This window comes from Cydia amplana, chromosome 13 (genome assembly GCF_948474715.1).
Source record: "Cydia amplana chromosome 13, ilCydAmpl1.1, whole genome shotgun sequence".
NCBI classification, from domain to species: domain Eukaryota; kingdom Metazoa; phylum Arthropoda; class Insecta; order Lepidoptera; family Tortricidae; genus Cydia; species Cydia amplana.
Window position 1 is genome coordinate 6,082,046 of NC_086081.1, and position 21,765 is coordinate 6,103,810.

At 38.3% G+C, this 21,765-nt stretch overlaps 1 protein-coding gene across 1 annotated transcript in view; it reads left to right on the forward strand.

The window, feature by feature from the left end:
* The first annotated feature begins 13,752 nt into the window (after window positions 1-13,752).
* Window positions 13,753-21,765, forward strand: part of LOC134653399 (protein sprint) — a 271,300-nt gene continuing 263,287 nt past the window's right edge. Inside the window, exon 1 of the mRNA XM_063508739.1 lies at window positions 13,753-13,842. Within this exon, the coding sequence (XP_063364809.1) occupies window positions 13,774-13,842 (69 nt within the window). The 5' untranslated portion in view covers window positions 13,753-13,773. The remainder of the gene's footprint in view (window positions 13,843-21,765) is intronic.

Here is a 21,765-nt window from a genome sequence, read left to right on the forward strand (position 1 = left end):
AGCTTGCTCATAACGGACATCGAGCGCCATCGCGCGCTACTAGAAATCGTCAAGCATTTCCAAGATCGTCATTTTTCCGATGTCATATCGAAACTTAGGTTGCGAAAACAGCTACCTCGTAGTCTTCGCAAACTAAATCCGTTCCTAGACGACCAAGGCATTCTCAGGGTGGGCGGACGACTCGCGCGCTCCGGCTTAGAATTCGAACATAAGCACCCTGCCTTATTGCCTAGAAAGTGTGTACTTACGACACGCGTAATCGAATCCGTCCATCGGAAAACCTTTCACCCTGGTCTAAATACGACTCATTATTTAGTCCTGCAACAATTCTGGATCCTCGCGGCTAGGCGAGCGATACGACACCAGCTTTCGAAATGCATCCGTTGCTATCGTCTTCATCCGCAGCCTCTGCAACCGTTCATGAGCGACCTTCCTGACTTTCGAGTCAATCAGGCTAAACCGTTCTCTGTAGTCGGCGTTGATTTCGGTGGTCCATTTCGCATCAAACTCGGATCCCATCGCGGTGCGAAAATCGACAAGGCTTACTTATGCCTGTTTGTGTGCCTAAGCACAAAGGCCGTGCACTTGGAGGTAGTGTCAACGCTATCAACCGATGGCTTCATCGCAGCCTTACGTCGTTTCGTTTCCCGCCGTGGCCGTTGTAACGTCATACATTCGGATTGTGGTACTAACTTTGTCGGCGCGAGCTCACAACTAGCGGCATGTATCGAACGAGCCTCGCACGCAGAACGTATCACTTTCAAACGCAACCCCCCGTCCGCTCCACACTTTGGAGGGATATGGGAGATCCAGATTAAGGCCGCCAAGACACATTTATATCGCATCGTTGGCGACCAGGTCTTAACCTTCGAACAATTATCGACATGTTTCACCCAAATTGAATCGATTATGAACTCGAGGCCTTTGTGTCCTTTAAGTTCCGACCCTAACGATCTGAACGTCCTCACACCCGGTCACTTCCTGACATTAGAACCCCTGACCGCAGTGCCAGACTCTGACTACGCGGACGTTAAACTTAATCGACTAAACCGATGGCAGCTCATCCAAGCGTTCCAACAGCAGTTCTGGAAACGCTGGCAAAATGAGTACCTACACGCCTTAACTCTGCGGGCAAAATGGACCAAAGACTCAACACCGTTAACCGTAAATTCAATCGTACTTATCAAAGACGAGAACCGACCTCCTCTTCATTGGCCGTTGGGACGAGTTGTCTCTCTCCATAACGGACCTGACGGAGTAGTTCGGGTAGCTACCGTGCGAACCGCGAAGGATAACTTAGTTAAAAGGCCCCTGGTCAAACTATGTCCCCTTCCATCCGAATAATCGCTCCCATTAACAACGTTCCCTAGTTTTAAGATTAGTTTCGTAAATCGTATTTTTACCAATAGTTAAGTAACGTTTTCTTTTTCATTCGGGAAAATCCCATTGGTATTTTGGTGGGCGGAATGTTCCGTTCTTACCGTTTAGTTTTTAAGTAATTAATCAAAATTCCGCGCGCTTCTACCGTTTATCGATGCAAAGCCAAAACGCACTTCACAACGATACAATATTGACATTTTAGCCAATAGGATCGTCCGAAACTGCTCGGACGACACGCTAAGGACAACGCCTCAGCAGCGCCTCTGTTGGCGAAAACGAGAACTAGCGAAACGCCGCGGCATACGTTTCGACCGCTATCGATTTAAATCGCTTTATATGTTTTAAGCCTCCAAAACTAAGTGTTTTAGTGATATATCGTGCGTGACAAAAGGCCTAAGACTATTTAACGTACCGCCGGCCGGTGTGTGAAAGAAGAAAAGGTGCTGAACGTAAAAGAAGAACCAGTCGCATCGAGAGGATTCCGCCATTGCTGCAGCATAAGGTCAGTCCAGTGCGTGATATCCTTTGGTTATTTTATCGTATTGTACCGTTTATTACCGGCGAGTATAGATATTTATGCTCGATCCTGAATGTTGTGAATTGGCATTGCATCTCATACCAAAACCGCGCCATTTTGCAACAAAATAGCTAAGTATAATTTTGATATATCCATCTCTATATGTATTAGGGACAATCGACATAAAATTCTGTTCAATGAACATTAGAAAAAAGAACAGTATTGATTGTTATGATGACCTCCGCCTAATTAAAAAAAAATTTAAAAAACAATTGAGATGCTTTGGATTTGTAGCACGAAGATGAAGATGATATACACCGTAGGAATGCTCATTGTGAAGAACACGTCATTGTTGTTTTTTATATAAACCCCATTCACAATAACCATTTGTTATCCTTATGCTGTTCTGTTATCTCTCGGGATATGGAAAAATGTGTCACGGGACGGGCTATCTTTATCAATGCATATGGAATATGCATGCTAATTATAACAAACTGCATAAAAATTACTAAGTTATACTATAATATTTTATTCAGTACCTAGTTATTGAAATTTGAGATAGGTAAATTATAATTTCGTTGACAAACATAAGTAGGTGGTACCTAGAGCCTTTGGCCTCGCCTTTTATGGTTAATTTTTTACAGGCTTGTTTTTTATTAAATGTAGCTATGTCAATGGGTCATATTTGGTCAATTACCATTTTATATCAAACTAAATTTAACATCATTTGTTTCACGACCCGCCCCTACTTTTTGATTGTCTACATTTAATCCCACATGACAATTATGACACGTTTTGGAGCGCGCCTCTGAATCCACAGCGAGTGTCACCGAATAAGGTGTGCCGCGGTTTACCGATGTACAGGATTATTGGGGACCATCGATGATCTGCAAATATGTCCATGTTAATACTATACCTATATATATAGGTATAGGTACATTGTACAGACAGAATTTAATTTCCGACCCATTTCGTACCTACCTTGTCACAGTGACAATCAATTTGTAAGTCGCTCGCTTCATATTATTGTCACCGTAACAAAGTACAAAATGGGTGGAATCATTGTCAAAGTATTTAATTTCTTAGGTACTTACCTAAGAAATTAAATACTTTGACAATGATTCACGTTTAATTATCAAAACGGTAATAATATTTTTTCTACTCCCGTACTTTTATTTGTCATTTAAAGGGTCGTGCACACACCTTTAAAACCCTACCTTATAGATGTCAAGACAAGTCTTTAGTCTATGCCCCAAAAAAGAATTTGTGCATACACGCAGTATATTTATGGCGATTTTACGATACTTCGTATAATGACCACTTTAAAAATATTGAATGAAATACAGTGTTGCCAACCTTATTTTAAATGTCATCTCTGACAAATAAGTGAACCATAGACATGTTTTTTTTTTAATTTCATTCATTCATTCATTCTTTTCCCGCCCGTACCCTCCATTTTTGCTAATTCTTGAATTAAAAATATTTGTTAAATTTATAATTTTATTTCAAAGTAAGTGCTTGGTCGTAGAAAAAGTATTGTATGCAACGTTGTTTAACTGAGTCAAAAAATACTCGTGGCGTCTTTATTAACAATTTTCGGCTTCGCCTCAAATTGTTACTCACGCCACTCGCCTTTTAACAATTTGAGGCGAAGCCGAAAATTGTTAATAAAGACGCCACGTGTATTTTATGACTCAGTTTTCTACGACCAAGCACTTACTTTGAAATATGTAAAATTGTAAATTTAACAAATATTTTTAATTCAAGAAGTAGCAAAAATGGAGGGTACTGGCGGGAAAAGAATGAATGAATGAATGAAATTAAAAAAAAAACATGTCTATGGTTCACTTATTTGTCAGAAATGACATTTAAAATAAGGTTGGCAACACTGTATTTCAGTCAATATTTTTTAAGTGGTCATTATACACGAAGTATCGTAAAATCGCCAAAAAGATACTGCGTGTATGCACAAATTATTTTTTGGGGAATAGACTAGAGACTTGTCTTGACAACTATAAAGTAGGGTTTTAAAGGTGTGTGCACGACCCTTTAAATGACAAATAAAAGTACGGGAGTAGAAAAAATTATAAAAAAACAGAATGAGCAACAACAAAAACATGGCGCTAGTGCAGGGTGGAGGTAGACGGGCTAGGTATGGCTGCACCGTCATTGAGACCGAAGAAATGTTGGATGGGTTTGAATTTGTGCCGTGTCCCACGGATACACATGCTGGTGGCTCGGATTGACTGTATCAGGGTTACCCAAACTTTTTCAGTCACAACAATATGTCCCGTAGCTCTTATGTCAGCGAATTAAGAAGTACGGAACATATTGTTCACTATATTTTGTACTAGAACGAAATAACAGGAAAATGTTTATCTGAAACCCATTGTATGGCGCGGTGAGAGAAAAAACACGGTTAATTTCTTAGTAAAAGGGTCAATCGAATCGTAGGAAGGTTTCCTCAAATGACTGTCATAAAACGTAAAATAACAGGGTTAAGTATTATAATGAAAGGTCCACGTAAGATTAACAATAAAAATATATATGTTTAGCCTGTTAAGAAATATGTGCTTTATTATCAGAAATCACGATTTTTAATCAACGTTTATTTACGTAATCTACAAGGAATATAAAAGTTTAGAAATAAAGACATAGGCAGGTGTGCAAACATGAATTTACATACGCAAATACATATTTTTATGACCGTCATTTTCCTAAAGTAAAACTCCTTCGACTAAAAGCCTACATTATAAAACATAACTCATATAACTGGGGTCCCCTTCGCGGCCGCTTTAACAAATTGCCTCTAAGATTAAAGCGTTTATTACAAGCACCCAGCTACCCTTGCTCTAGTAATAAGGCCCGAATTCGTGGGTATGCGAAAGAGTGCTGGTTTTGCTAAAAAGCAAGTAAAGCAGCGTGCACATTAGTCGCAATACCATCTGATGGTAATCACTTACCATCAGGCGTTCCATCTGCTCGTTTCCCAGAAGGGAACCGTTTTAATGATATAGAAATATCATTAAAAAAAACCGGCCAAGTGCGAGTCGGACTCGCGCACGAAGGGTTCCGCACCATCAACAAAAAATAGAGCAAATCAAGCAAAAAAACGGTCACCCATCCAAGTACTGACCCCGCCCGACGTTGCTCAACTTCGGTCAAAAATCACGTTTGTTGTATGGGAGCCCCACTTAAATCTTTATTTTATTCTGTTTTTAGTATTTGTTGTTATAGCGGCAACAGAAATACATCATCTGTGAAAATTTCAACTGTCTAGCTATCACGGTTGAGATACAGCCTGGTGACAGACGGACGGACGGACGGACGGACGGACGGACGGACAGCGGAGTCTTAGTAATAGGGTCCCGTTTTTACTCTTTGGGTACGGAACCCTAAAAATGGAATACATATGGCTATTGAGAGCCGAAAGTCTGAAGCTTTGATACCTTATTATTGACGACGACGATTCGAACGACCGTAGCATTTCATATCATGACATAATCCATTGTCAATTCTTACCACATATCTATTCAGTATAAGATCCGTGTAAGAGTATACAATAGAAACGTAATTTCCATTTATATATTGCTTACATTTCTCAAAAGTGATTTTTCCTTCAAGAGCCAGGTGTTCCATGTGATTAGCTATAATAAAGCGTAGACAAATGAAAAATAGTCCTCAGAGGAGGATGAGAAGGAAGAGGCTATCTGGATCAGACTGTAAAATGAAATAGGAAACATAAAGCGTGTAGTTTATCTACTCCCCAAACTTAAAATTCTATTGCGCTAAAACCTACGGAGCGATGGAAAAAGAAAGTTGGTCTCGTAGAAAAACAAACATACACCATTGGAATACACTAAATAATCTCCGTTAATCAAGTAAGAATACATTTCACATTCAGAAAGGGTACCCATATGTCCAAGCCCTTAGTGAACGCAAACGTAAGTGTCAGTCGGCAAAAGGGCCTGCATCCGGCCGTGCGTGAGTTATGTAGTAGCCGTAAAACGGCGCCAATTTGCGTGAGAGCTTCACAGACATGTTTAGATAGGACGATGGGAACACTTTTTGACACATAAAGCTTGGGCTTAATCAAAAAGGTACGCCTTAATCATGTCACCCGATACAAGGGTAGGAACTATTTATATATTGTTTAAAGTAGTGTCCAGGAAAATTTCAGTGGCTTGCACTTACGGCTAAAATATCAAAGGTTGAATGGATAAATGACAGTCCTTCGCATCTTACCGATTTTCAGGGGCTATAAAAGACCGGGGTCCACTTTTGAGAACCTAATCCCAAGAACGGCAGGCGTAGGCTCTGGGTTTGAGGACACCGATTGACAGTCATTAAAACAAGTGCTCTAGGATGTAGGTATGACAGAAACAAGTCTGAATTCTAGAGGTATAGTTAAAGGCAGTGTATAATAAATAACGGAAGAATTCACTAAGCTAACATAATCTAATCCAAAATTATAGTTACTGTGGTTTGAAGCTTTACTATTCATTGTAAACGCACCACATAGCATGTCTATGTGTATTGTGTAGGAAATATGCGAATTTCGTGAGTGTTAACAGTGATAGGTGGCAATGGGAGGGGATTATGCAGGCGGTTCGCGGCAGGGGACAATATTCATCATTTAGAGATGCAGCTGTGAATATTAATATTTGCGCGGTCCGTATTTGGCCCTAAGTTACCACCAAATGTGACGTTTGCCTTTTTATCCAAACCAAACGTCACTGAAATTTGTATGCGAATTGCGAGTATTAAGGTTTTAATATCTGGGTGACCGAGCTTTGCTCGGAAAACATATAAAAACTCGAAAATGCGCGTTTTCCCAGAGATAAGACCTAGCTAGATCGATTTTCGAACCCCCGTATAGCAAATTTCATCGAAATCGTTAGAGCCGTTTCCGAGATCCCCGAAATATATATATATATGTCGGAGCGAGACACCAGAAGGACGTATTGCAGTGTTACAGTTCATAGCTTTAAACGCCTGTATTATTTGCTTGTAACGGAACAATAAAGTTGCGTAGTGAATAACGCCACCATCTACTGGCATATTGTTGAACTAATGACAGGTAGAAGGCTTTGGAACGTCAAGAGGTGTATCTTGAGTGAACGTAGGCACGAGTGGCAATTTTTGTCGTTATGTTGGTAGACTTGTCAGGCAGGTTTACCAACTTGAATTGGAGGCGGGAGCGGTTGGCTCCGCCGCTGGAACTGGCTTCCTTCTTCTTGATCGGACCGCGCTTGAGATCGGACGTTAGCCAAGCTCGTGCCTAATTCGCTACGTTCCTGAAGGCTTATACCTGAAGGATTATTCTGAAAGCTTATAGATTCTCACGTTCTTTAACCGTTTAGTTAAGTGTTTCCAAGAGTTATTTTGTTTTCTTATGTGCCATTAGAAGCTTACTTTTGTAAAATAAAGAAACTATGTGTTGTTTTGAAAAGATATGTCCCGCAGAGTTTGTTGCCGGGTTAAATCTTCTCGGGTCAGAGGTGTAGGGTTGGAGCCGGTGTAGTTTGACTTAAATAAAGATTTGAACGATTTCATGTGATCTTTTTATTTTAACTGAATCCGATTCCATCGTAAGATCGTTTAGTTATTTTGATTATTTAGTACTGAAATATGGTAGGCACTAGTATGGTTAATGAGTCCGAATGTTTATTTCATGCGTTGGTAGCATACCTACTATTTTGGCTGTGAAGTAATACATCGAGGTACCATGCCCACCACCCGCTATCAATAGCCCCACACAATTAGCCCTCTCCCTCTTCGACATATATATAAATAAATAAATAAATAAACAAGAATTGCTCGTTTAAAGGTATTAGATAGATACAGAGCGTAGTCAAAGCAACACACGCAACAAACGTAATTGTAGAAATAAAAAGTCTATCCTACCTTATCACTCAGACAGAAATTCACAGACATGTATAAAAAAACCCCTTATCTATAGATCCACAGACATATCTCCCCAGCCGGACAAAGAGCTAGTAATCTCCAGTCTCGCGGACAGCTCACGCGCGGACATTTCCATATTTATTGCTCACGGCCACGATACATAAATGACTAGGAAGTTCTAGCTAATGTTGGACCTAGAAGGGCTTATCAACAAGGACAATGTAAACAGTAGGACATTCTACACACTGTGTATTGCGTTTATTTTATTTTTAGTAATATCAATCGATCGAAACCGGAACGAAGCCGGTTTTTAGAATATTTCAAATTGCAAAAACACAAAAATCGTTATTGGTCTTACGAAAATAAAGGCTACATCTGATGGCGACTGCAGCAGCGTTAATGTTGATAAATGGCGTGGCTTATTTTATCGTTACCTCACTGCTATTGCGATATTCGCGATTGACAGTAAGATCGCCTGTTCTTACTGTTTTAATGTTGCAGCAGTAAAACTCAGAATGTAACCTTGAAGAGAAGAAAAATATAATATCTAAAACACGACTTTGTCGCCCTAGCATACAAAGTTTCATTAGTTATGTAGGTATCGTATTTACTTGTGGCTTAGTCAAAGAGGGTGACTTTTTAGTTAATTAATATCGAGTGGCTAGTCAAACACGATAAAAACAATTCATAACTTAAATAGTTTTGTATGACACACTGCGTTGTGCAGTTTCAACGCGCCTGCAGATTAGGGATCGTTTTAATTTCAATCGCATGCAAATTGAACGAAATTACTTTTGAACACACAAACTGATGTGATAAAGTCCTGGTCTAAGGCTGAGACAAGAGGTAACATTCCATTATGGAATTTTCAGGTAAATTAATTATCAGTTGAGTACATTGAAAAGAATCCCTACTTAGCATTTATTTTTTAACCGAGACTTTGACCAACTTGCACATCGTATTTATTTTATAAAAGGGCAAGATACGCTTCGATAAATAATTTAAAACTTTTAACTGTAAAATGAGACCGTTTAAAATAAACTTGGGTAGTTTATCAGACCCGCACCGTTGAACTTTAAAGTCCTTAACAGCTTGAACTATATGTCTGCAATACTTTCTCGATAGTTTCAGTCTTTAACTTTGCTTACCTTTTCAAGCTGATATTGTAGTTACTTGTTACATCAAATGAGAATTTAAGTACCTATAGATTAATTGCTTGAGTAAAACTATCTTCGGGAAAATAAAATAATACATTAGGTTTTATACCTGTTAAGTGATTTGAACCTCGCTACAAGCATGTGTCCGTTTAAAAAGGAGAATACTAGAATTAGAAGTTTAACTAACATAGACTCTTAACAATAAAGTCGCGTCAAGATCATTTTGAACACCTCGCCCGCTTACAACTATTGCTGCTGACTGTACTAACCTAGTTCGAAATGGCTGTTATTTAAGGAGTTTTGCTTGAAGAATTATTTCTCTAGTTATTCGAAACATCCGAAACCCATGCACACACGCATACACCAATACCCACTATTTGTCTTCACCAGGATGCAGGATATAAACAAGGATTTCAAATAGAAATCAAAATAGCTCAACTAATTCTATTAAAGCGTACGAAGGAATACGTACACTCAATACTTCCTAATGTTCTTGAGTTACACGATCCGGGTGTGGCGTGAATTGCTTATATTTGTTGATGCTGGCTGCCCAACTGGTTCCCACGATCTCTGAGGAACTAGAAGAGTCTAAGAAAGTAGAGGAGAGTAGTAACTAGACGTACGTATATACACACTCACCCGATAGGAATTTGATACGAACACATGTAGGTATTTAAAGTTAAACACTGTAACAATTTAGTATGGAGAAAAAAACATAACCGTTATTAATCATAATCACGATTTCCAATGGTCTAAGAGCTAGCCACGTAAATAGGTATGCAATTTATAGAGCAACGAAACCCCTCTAGTTATTATGCCATACTATCATTATTAATTAATCCGGGCGCAAGGCAGCTGTTTAGCGGTGGGTGAGGGAGTGAATGGGCAACAAAGTGGTTGTAAAATCAATTGAAGGTGTGCAATTTATAGAGCTCTAATTTTGGTGTGATATAATAGCTTATTATGTATTTAATTCAAATATAAAAATGCCAGGCGTTTTAATTGGGGGAAAAGTAGTGCCAGGTGACTTACAAGATTTTGCGAAAAAGTACCAAAATAGGTTTGCATATATAGAGCAACGAAATCTTTCTAGTTAGTGTGCCATACTATCATTATTAATTAATCCGGGCGCCTGGCAGCTGTTTAGCGGTGGGTGTGGGAGTGGATGGGCAACAAAGTGGTTGTAAAATCAATTGAAGGTGTGCAATTTATAGAGCTCTGATTTTGGTGTGCAATAATAGCTAATTATTTATTTAATTCAAGTATAAAAATGCCAGGCGTTTTAATTGGGGGAAAAATAGTGCCAGGTGACTTACAAGATTTCGCGAAAAAGTACCAAAATAGGTTTGCATATATAGAGCAACGAAATCTTTCTAGTTAGTGTGCCATACTATCATTATTTATTAATCGGGGCGCCTGGCAGCTGTTTAGCTGTGGGTGTGGGAGTGGATGGGCAACAAAGGGGTTGTAAAATCAATTGAAGGTATGCAATTTATAGAGCTCCGAGTTTGGTGTGATAAAATAGCTAATTATGTATTATATTCAAATATAACAATGCCAGGCGTTTTAATTCGGGGAAAAGTAGTGCCAGGTGACTTACAAGATTTCGCGAAAAAGTACCAAAATAGGTTAATTTATAGAGCAACGAAACCTTTTAGTTAGTGTGCCATACTATCATCATATTTTACAACCCCTTTGTTGCCCATCCACTCCCACACCCACCGCTAAACAGCTGCCAGGCGCCCCGATTAATAAATAATGATAGTATGGCACACTAACTGGAAAGATTTCGTTGCTCTATATATGCAAACCTATTTTGGTACTTTTTCGCGAAATCTTGTAAGTCGCCTGGCACTACTTTTCCCCCAATTAAAACGCCTGGCATTTTTATATTTGAATAAAATACATAATTAGCTATTATTGCACACCAAAATCAGAGCTCTATAAATTGCACACCTTCAATTGATTTTACAACCACTTTGTTGCCCATCCACTCCCACACCGCTGCTAAACAGCTGCCAGGCGCCCGGATTAATTAATAATGATAGTATGGCACACTAACTAGAAAGATTTCGTTGCTCTATATATGCAAACCTATTTTGGTACTTTTTCGCGAAATCTTGTAAGTCACCTGGCACTACTTTTCCCCGAATTAAAACGCCTGGCATTTTTATATTTGAATTAAATACATAATAAGCTATTATATCACACCAAAATTAGAGCTCTATAAATTGCACACCTTCAATTGATTTTACAACCACTTTGTTGCCCATTCACTCCCTCACCCACCGCTAAACAGCTGCCAGGCGCCCGGATTAATTAATAATGATAGTATGGCACACTAACTAGAAAGATTTCGTTGCTCTATATATTGCAAACCTATTTTGGTACTATTTCGCGAAATCTTGTAAGTCACCTGGCACTACTTTTCCCCGAATTAAAACGCCTGGCATTTTTATATTTGAATTAAATACATAATAAGCTATTATATCACACCAAAATTAGAGCTCTATAAATTGCACACCTTCAATTGATTTTACAACCACTTTGTTGCCCATTCACTTCCTCACCCACCGCTAAACAGCTGCCAGGCGCCCGGATTAATTAATAATGATAGTATGGCACAGTACTTTTCCCCAATTAAAACGCCTGGCATTTTTATATTTGAATAAAATACATAATTAGCTATTATTGCACACCAAAATCAGAGCTCTGTAAATTGCACACCTTCAATTGATTTTACAACCACTTTGTTGCCCATCCACTCCCACACCGTCGCTAAACAGCTGCCAGGCGCCCGGATTAATTAATAATGATAGTATGGCACACTAACTAGAAAGATTTCGTTGCTCTATATATGCAAACCTATTTTGGTACTTTTTCGCGAAATCTTGTAAGTCACCTGGCACTACTTTTCCCCGAATTAAAACGCCTGGCATTTTTATATTTGAATTAAATACATAATAAGCTATTATATCACACCAAAATTAGAGCTCTATAAATTGCACACCTTCAATTGATTTTACAACCACTTTGTTGCCCATTCACTCCCTCACCCACCGCTAAACAGCTGCCAGGCGCCCGGATTAATTAATAATGATAGTATGGCACACTAACTAGAAAGATTTCGTTGCTCTATATATTGCAAACCTATTTTGGTACTATTTCGCGAAATCTTGTAAGTCACCTGGCACTACTTTTCCCCCAATTAAAACGCCTGGCATTTTTATATTTGAATTAAATACATAATAAGCTATTATATCATATCACACCAAAATCAGAGCTCTATAAATTGCACACCTTCGATTGATTTTACAACCCCTTTGTTGCCCAACCACTCCCGCACCCACCGCTAGACAGCTGCCAGGCGCCCGGATTAATTAATAATGATAGTATGGCATAATAACTAGAGGGGTTTCGTTGCTCTATAAATTTCATACCTATATACGTGGCTAGCTCTCCGTCTACAATGTCAGCAATATCCAAATAACATGGAAAATTGTCTTAAATCTACTCGTAAATAAAATTACAACGTCAAATTTGACATGGTTTTGAGTTAAGAGTCTTACTCTTTGGTCTAACTGTTAGACCAAAGAGTAAAGTATTTAGGCTTGACCTCTCGTGTTAAAACGATAGGTTAAATACAAACTAGGTTAGTTTTGAAAAAGTTTATTTTTTCAGGTTAGGTTTCTTATTTATAAATGCATTATTCTACTCTTCGTGTTATCCTTTATCTGAAAGGTAAATAACCGTTTTAGCCTAGCTTTATACCTCCATTTTCTTGATTTGTACCAATTTATAATAAAATATATCAACTTCTCTAGTAAAATTTTGCAAGTTCTAATGTTCGTCCTCAACGCATTGCAGCAACAACGACTTATGTGTATATACAATTTTAGTATATTGCAAGTATTAAAAAGAACTTCGTCTCTTCCAGTTTAAATTATCGAGCATCCCCCATATTCAAACGGTAAACGAATGTTATGCAGATGCCGGCAAATGGAATAAATATAGGAAGAGTTTCATCTTGTTTGATGTCAATGTTTACAAAAGCTGATGATTAGTTAGTCCAATATCTAGAGTCTGTGCGGAAAGAGAAGAGTCGTGGAATGTATTGGGCCCCATACATTCCACGACTCTTCTCTTTCCGCACAGACTCTAACTTAAATATTCTTGTACGTTGCGGACATGGTAGAGGTTGCGGATATCGGAGGAATGTATTTTAATGTTTTTATATCTGGTTTAAAGAGGTCTGATTACTTGCGTCATTTGGCGTTGAAAAGGCCAGCAGTTTAAAGGTTTGACATTTAAGTGACATACTTGCATGAGTAATATATATAATATGCTAGAATTTTAATTTATTAGTTTAAGCGCATAAACTTAAGTTTCGGTTCAGTTTTGTCACTCGGGAAATCTTAATACTTAGAATCAACTGGCACGAAAAGTAGGGAGGCAGTGAGTGATGGTATTCTTTATAATATGCTTTGCCGTTTTATGTGGTGTTAGCTTTTCACTGTTACGAAATTTTATGTATTAGGTGACGTGAATTCTCTTGCATTATAAGTTTGAACTTTGGATCTATGGTGTCATACTCTTATTGATAGCTTTCAATAAACAGTTACAAAAAGTTCATGCATCATTCTATCAATGTGTCTAGATTGGAGGCTAGTTTTCTTAATATTTGCAATACATTTTTGGCCCGTTAAGCTTCTCGTTTTAATTTTAATACCCACTTTAAACCATATACGGCTCAAGATATATTGAATTTGTACAACAGACCATTAACAAACACTTTCTTTTCCAGGATGAGCGATGTCGAACATCTGCCAACGGTACATCAGGCGGCACTGCGAGGAGAGGAGTGGCGGCTCCTATATGAAGGTAACATAAATCGATACTCATTTAACTTCAAAAGATGCAAAAGATGCTTCATACAAAAGATGGCGCCGGATTTAATATGAGAATATTGATTTTCAGTTCAGTACAAACAGCTCTTACAGATCAGCTCATAGCTACCAAATAATACGCTAAAACTCGTATACGCGTTCTTGGTGTTATTATGGGCAAAACCAAGTTAAAGGTGTTCAGTTCAATGGGTTAAGGGCGTATCCTTTTCGAAGAAGTACTATTAAACTACTACTTATTGCTATTTTCAAACTCCTCGCGTGATATGGACTCATAAAGTGGGGAGATCGAGTTCTTGATTAGACGCAACTTTCTGCGTTATGGATGATTATTGATTATGCCAGCCTCTTATAGGACTTTCGTAAGTTTAAGTTTACGCAATATTAAACTATAACATAAACGTGATATTTACCTATATTATGGTATAGCCTGCAGGTACAGATTTATAGATTTAAGATCAAATATAAAACGATTTAAATTGTTTATATTTTTAAGGCTGTTCAAGATTACGAAAGCAAATATTTTTGCATGCAAAAGTAAGCAAAGCTCTTACTATTCTACATATCCAACATCCAATTACAGTAAAGTAGGTAGAGTCACTGTCTCACAGTTCAAAGACGTCACAAAGTGCCTATGATCAAGCCAAGAGTTGCTAACTTAAAAATCGTTTGTAAGTTTTAATCCATGATTATATAGACAACACAGCCCATTTTGATCGGTAAATATAGACCGCAACAGCTTGCACATGCGCGCAGTATTTAGCCTCGCTGATAGCTTGTGTAATTCTTCTCATAAGCCGCATGCATGTGCTTGACATTTCCATTTCCTGCGTCCAGCGCCGATAGACACGCGCTGATAATGCTCTGTCCATTACGCACGTGCTACGACTGAGAGCGGAGGTGAATGATTCTTAAAACGGCATGTTGCCGAGAGGAATATTAAAGAAGATACATTCATTAAAGTCTTTGAACATTACCTGGTTACCTGTAAAAAATAAAACAAAAAGACCCTCAGTTATATTCTACGGTTGCCAATGTTCGGGACCCTTTTAAAATTTCAACTCGACAGTTCGCCGTACTAGAGTGGCTGAGAAAATAGTAAAGTTTGTGAATTAGGGATCATCTTGACATGATATGTTTGACCCCAAATCTGTTGCAATTGGTAGGTCAGATAGAGCGAATAATCATCATCTTCCTCGCGTTGTCCCGGCATTTTGCCACGGCTCATGGGAGCCTGGGGTCCGCTTGGCAAATAATCCCAGTAATTGGCGTGGGCACTAGTTTTTACGAAAGCGACTGCCATAGATCGAATAATATGAATTAAAATAATCTCGACAACAGCTAAAACCTAGTAAGATGCATTCTAGAAGCATTTTGTCCTTTGGCAACACTTACGCTACTGCAATGCTTATCAAGGCATCTTGCTTACTGTTGCTACACTAGAAAGTGCCTCTAGTTAATACATGTTAGTGATTTCGAAGTTGGGAAAAAGCATACTAATTATTCCAACTTACTCAGAATCTTCTTAATAAGATACATTCCGAGCGACTCCGTTATGTCTATGCTCCATGGTTGCGGACAGGCATGTTACGTTACAACATACGTACGAGTACATGTAATAGGTACCACTCCATTTTGTACTGTACCGAGTAGTTGAATTCTGCCGTCAATATCAAATAGCCTTGCATTTCCCAGTACATCTTAGCTTTGCACTGTAACTGAACCCAAGAGAAGTGATTTTAGGTATATTTTGTAAATCAATAGTGTCATAACATCATAGCTAGCCAATAACATCATATTAGCTACTACATTTCTAATGATTTTATTTTTTATTTTTTGTGTACGTTTAATTTTGTACATATTTTAGTTTTGTTCTGTTTCATGTTTATAATCTACTTGTAAAATATGTGTTTTTCCAGCATACAAATATAATCGATTTATCTATCTATCTAATAGTACCGGTACGATTTCTCACTATGCAATATGCATCCTTAGCTAAGATTTAATTGGATCAGTAGCATCACGTCTGTACCTAATGCTGATTCGTCTAGCTAGGCATAATCTTCGCCATAATTACAGGTAGATGAGAGCAGCTGCGCTTTCCTACACATGTAGACACATGTTGGGTTCACGCATGTATTCACCTATTGTTTCAAACACGCAGACGCACGGTAGCTGTCTCTGTCTCAATACTAACAATAACTTATTAAGCGCCTGTTCGACTCCGTGTAGCAATATGTAAGATGTAAGAGGTGCTAATCCATACGGTTGGGCGCTTTTGTTCATAAATAAATATGTTTTAGTCTTAAGTTTCATTTTAAATACAGGTTTTTATTACAGACTATTATTCCTTGAGTACGTTTTGATAAAGTTGCTTTGCTTTAGCAGTAAGTGGTTATTAGTATTTAAACGACCAATTTACTACAAAGCCTGTAGAAACACAAACAAATCAAGAGCTTTTGATATTGAAAGATGGAAAGTTTACACTTGAAACCCAAAAAGTCACTTAGCGCATCCAACAGGATGAATCTCAGAGTTTGTCAACACTCAGGGGTCGAAACGAAACTCATAATTCCAATAAAATTAAAGACTAGAAGCGTTCCGGCAAAGTTCACAAAAGGATCATTAAAAGTTCGCGATGAAATCATGAAAATTGCCCATTAGCAGGGGTCGTCAACAGCCGTGAACGTTTTCTAAGAAAACACCAGTGCAGGGATCGGAAACTCTTATTCTTGTTTGACGATTTGAGGTCCTCGCTCTTTTGGACTTGGAAGTCACTTCATTAGTGTTTGCCTTTGAGAATTGTATTAGCTCGTTAAGATTATTAAAATTTTAATGGACGATTGTTAATTAGTGGATCTTCAGAACAATATGCTTTAGAAAATTTCACTGTTTTTGCACTTCTGTTGATAAGACTTTGCTTCTTCTGATTGAAGTAAGCTGAATTTAGCTGGCTTCCAAACTTCACGTTTTTACCCTCGATGCAATATTGCATAGTTCGTTTACAGTACGAGATGCTGTTTGACTGTACATAGTATAGTACTTAATTAATTTCAAAAGAGTCATTTTGATTGACGTTGTGAATAAACCAACAAAAAGCGGCCAAGTGCGAGTCGGACTCGCCCATGAAGGGTTCCGTATTTAGGGGATTTATGACGTATTAAAAAAAACTACCTCGTTCAAACCATGCAACTTTCGGTGGAAGTTTGCATGGTAATGTACATCATACATTTTTTTTAATTTTATCATTCTCTTATTTTAGAAGTTACAGGGGGGGGGGGACACATTTTACCATTTTGGAAGTGTCTCTCGCGCAAACTATTCAATTTAGAAAAAAATGATATTAGAAACCTCAATATCATTTTTGAAGAGTGAAGACCTATCCATACATACCCCACACCACACGTATGGGTTTGATGAAAAAAAAATTTTTGATTATCAGTTCTAAGTATGGGGAACCCCAAAAAAAAAACTACTTACTAGATCTCGTTCAAACCAATTTTCGGTAGAAGTTTGCATGGTAATGTACATCATATATTTTTTTTAATTTTATCATTCTCTTATTTTAGAAGTGACAGGGGGGGGGGACACACACATTTTACCACTTTGGAAGTGTCTCTCGCGCAAACTATTCAGTTTAGAAAAAACTGATATTAGAAACCTCAATATCATTTTTGAAGACCTATCCATCCCCACACGTATGGGTTTGATGAAAAAATTTTTTTTGAGTTACAGTTCTTATGGGGAACCCCCAAAATGTATTGTTTTTTTTTCTATTTTTGTGTGAAAATCTTAATGCGGTTCACAGAATACATCTACGTACCAAGTTTCAACAGTATAGTTTCGGAAAAAAGTCGCTGTGACATACGGACGGACAGACAGACAGACAGACATGACGAATCCATAAGGGTTCCGTTTTTTGCCATTTGGCTACGGAACCCTAAAAAGGGACGTGATGGGTGAAATCTGCTATTCATCTACCAGGCTGACATAAACAAAAGGCAGATAGTTAGTAAACGGTAGCGGCGCCGTTCAATTTCCGACCGCACCGCAGAGCGGCGCCGCGCGTGCCGGCATACGTGTTGGACACTTTCCAGTTTGAAAAAGTCTTAAGTACTCTTAAATTATAGTAAACCTAAGCTGTTGTAAAAAGGATACACTTGACTATCTACATCAAATGGCATGAACCATTTAAATGATGGAGGATACCTAATGCATTGTACAGTTACCACTTACTAGCAGTTATATTGGAGCGGACAAGGTGTTCTCAAACATCTGAACAAAAGCTCTATTATTAAGATGTTAAAGTGCAACTTAGCTGCTCTGATATATGATACAACTGATGGCTGTACTATTAGCGTAAGGTTAATATGGTTTTGACAAGGCCTTTACATCGGCCTATTTTTTCTTTCATCTTTTAGAAAGGAACAAATAAGCTGCAAATAGGTAAAAATAAGAAAGGATAAATTAAACATTGTTGCGGTTCTTAAAGAATCTGTTTCTCCTCTGTTAGATTTATTTTTACCATTCCAATCATTTGTTGAAGGTAGATATTAGAAGAATTTTCACCTAGAAAAAACTAATCACAATCGCCTAAGCATTTCTTTGTAAGAGCGTAATTAAAAATTCCGTCTGCCTTTGCATTGTTGCCTTAATAAAGAGAATAAACAATGGCGGGGAATCAATGGGAAAATAACAAATACCGAAGCAAATCAGACGTGGCTACATCGCTTGCAAGGAAAAGTGGGGAAAGCGCGCTCTCCATCGGTTCGCTAATTGTCGTTAGGTTCCGTATTTAAGTTTTTTGTCCGACAGCGCAACGCAAAGGTGTTTATGTTTATCAATATATGTATGTATGTTCCTGTGGCACTGCACTCTAGAGACCAAACTCGTAGGCCGATTTTGATGATTGATTTGACGAGTTTGATATGAAAGCTAAACAATCAGGCGTCATATTGCGAAAAAGAAAAAAAACCGGCCAAGTGCGAGTCGGACTCGCGCACGGCGGGTTCCGCACCATCAACAAAAAATAGAGCAAAACAAACAAAAAAAACCGGCCAAGTGCGAGTCGGACTCGCGCACGGAGGGTTCCGCACCATCAACAAAAAATAGAGCAAAACAAGCAAAAAAACGGTCACCCATCCAAGTACTGACCCCGCCCGACGTTGCTTAACTTCGGTCAAAAATCACGTTTGTTGTATGGGAGCCCCACTTAAATCTTTATTTTATTCTGTTTTTAGTATTTGTTGTTATAGCGGCAACAGAAATACATCATCTGTGAAAATTTCAACTGTCTAGCTATCACGGTTCGTGAGATACAGCCAGGTGACAGACGGACGGACGGACGGACGGACAGCGGAGTCTTAGTAATAGGGTCCCGTTTTTACCCTTTGGGTACGGAACCCTAAAAACGACTTCGAATCATCAAGTAGGGTTTTGATAATTCCTAAATAGCTTCAAGTCTTCTCAAACCCAACGAAATCTTGACATTATAAAATTGAGTAACATAGACAAAATTAATTTACGAAGCTTTCGATGATTCATTAATTTTCATTGAAATACTGAAGAAGTGGCTTGATTTATTCTGCTTATTATTTTATTTATTTTATTTGATACAATAGCAGCTCTTGAAGGTGATGCGTGTATATTGAAGCACTTGTATTTTATTTTGCACTTTTTAAAGTTCTAAAATGTGTCCCCAGTCTATTTTTGAAAGTGTTGACCGATGGTGCACTAACAACAGTTTCTGGTAGAATAACCAGATTATTAATAAAATAAACAGATTCAATATTTTTTTTAAGAAGTGTTTTCTAGGGTTACTAGTAGGGTTTGCACGACGGATCCGAAATGTATGGGAAGATCCGCGGATCCGGATCCAGATCCGGATAATTTCATACATTCCGGATCCGGATTGCAAACCCTAGTTACTAGCTTTTTGTGCTTAAGATTTGTGTTTGTGTTGTGTTAATCGAAGTTTGTACGTTCTGTAGTTACTTTGGTTATAATATTTAAGAAGCGTGTCGATTGAGACAACTGATAGTGTAAAAAAGGTTCATAACCAATGGAACCCTGCAAGCCTCCCGTTTCCCGTATTGAAAATCCCCAACGACAGGCATCAATGCAGAACTTTCTTCATTTGCACCGCTGTAAACAACACCGAGTTGCCTATTAGTTGTTTCCAATTCCCGCTTCAGTCGGACTGAGTTTGTTTTTAACTTTTTATCGCGATGCATGAACACGAGCGAGACGTGTATTGTAAATCACAAAACATACCTAGGTACAAAGGTTGTTGTAAACACAAAACTCAAAACATGCATTAGTACCTATAATAACTTCCCCAAAAACTTATACAGAATAGCTACAATTTTACAAGCCTAAATCAGCACTTTCCAAAATGCCCCTCGTCAGACAAGCGTTTGTTATGTATACAAAAATCGGGTTAAGGTATTGTAGCAAAAAAATATTTCCCGTCTCTTCTTTTTTTGGGATTTTGAGAGTTAAACATAATAGGTAATAAGTGCTCAAACTAAATGACTTTGCTCTTTGTGAATTTTAAGCGCAAAGAAAATAAATACAAAATAAGTTCCACCTATTATTGAGCAGTCTTGTATTGCTTATTTAACTCACGTAACCCGCCCCGCCCTTTCTAATTCCGTCCATTCTAAATCTATATCCAAAACAAATAGCCCGTTTATAATTAATTTTGTTCACAAAAGGATTGAGACAAGACAAGACCCGTTTGTCTCTGTTATCGAAATGGTCTTTTATCTGTTTCCTATTTGCAATTTTATGTCTTTTTATTGTGGACGTAGACGCCATTAATTTTCTTCTGCGAGTTGTTTTATTTTTGCGATCGACATCGTCGTTTAATTAAACTGTCAAATCGCAGGATTGGACAAACTGAAGAGGGGTCTATATTATTTGGCATAGCAGTACTTGTCGCGTCGTAAAAATTGTTCAGCTCTGTCTAGTCTAGGTACATGGTGAGAGAGACGTTCGTATTTAGCCGTAGGTTAAAATTCAGCCGTCGGGAGACTCTCACCTTCTGATGTTTTTTAAATGAAATAATCTGTACTAATAATCGATATTACATTTATTAGTCGCATATTAGAAGAAAAGGAAAGTGATACTTATCCATCCATAATATCAATTTAGAGAGATTTTAAGGTAAAGAATTGTCTAACATAACAAGCCTCTCGTTACTCTACCTTCCTTATCATCATGAGTTTCTACGTATCTGGGGGCACGGCAGTGCCCCCGCCAAGTCGAGCGCGAAGCAAACACTGCCGTACCATCCTTTACTGGAAATGTAGTACCAATTAAATGCAGTATTTTAATTAGCGTGCCGCATTTAAAGAGATGAAGTATCGAGGCTCGTAATATTATATAATACAAATAATAGTACACCAGTACTCAAACAAATGAATATCTCACCTTCCTCGAAATGCGTCCGGAAGACTTCAGCGATCGATTACCGTTTTATTTGTTTCGGGCATGAAAATGACACTTTACCGTAACGGAACGCATTATTCATAAGCCGGCGCGGGGTGTCCCGGGGGACGCAGTTTAATGTCCAAATTTGCATACCGCAGTATCTGTAGAGAGCACAGATGAATTCAGAACGCTTGTGTGTAAACCGCATCGACTACCTAAGAATGACACCAAGGAAATCTGTGCACGGGTGCACGGTTTTGGCTGTAAAGTATCTTATGATCCATAGCAAAAAATACCTGATGTCAAACTACAGTAGGACCCGCTTAATACGATTTCCCGCGTAATGTACCTACTTTACTCTGGTCCCTGAAACTTGTGTTAGCTGCGCTCTCTCGACGGCAATAGAGTTTTCAAGCAAATTTTGAGTATTAGTTACTCCTCTTACTCATCACTTCAACAAAAACCC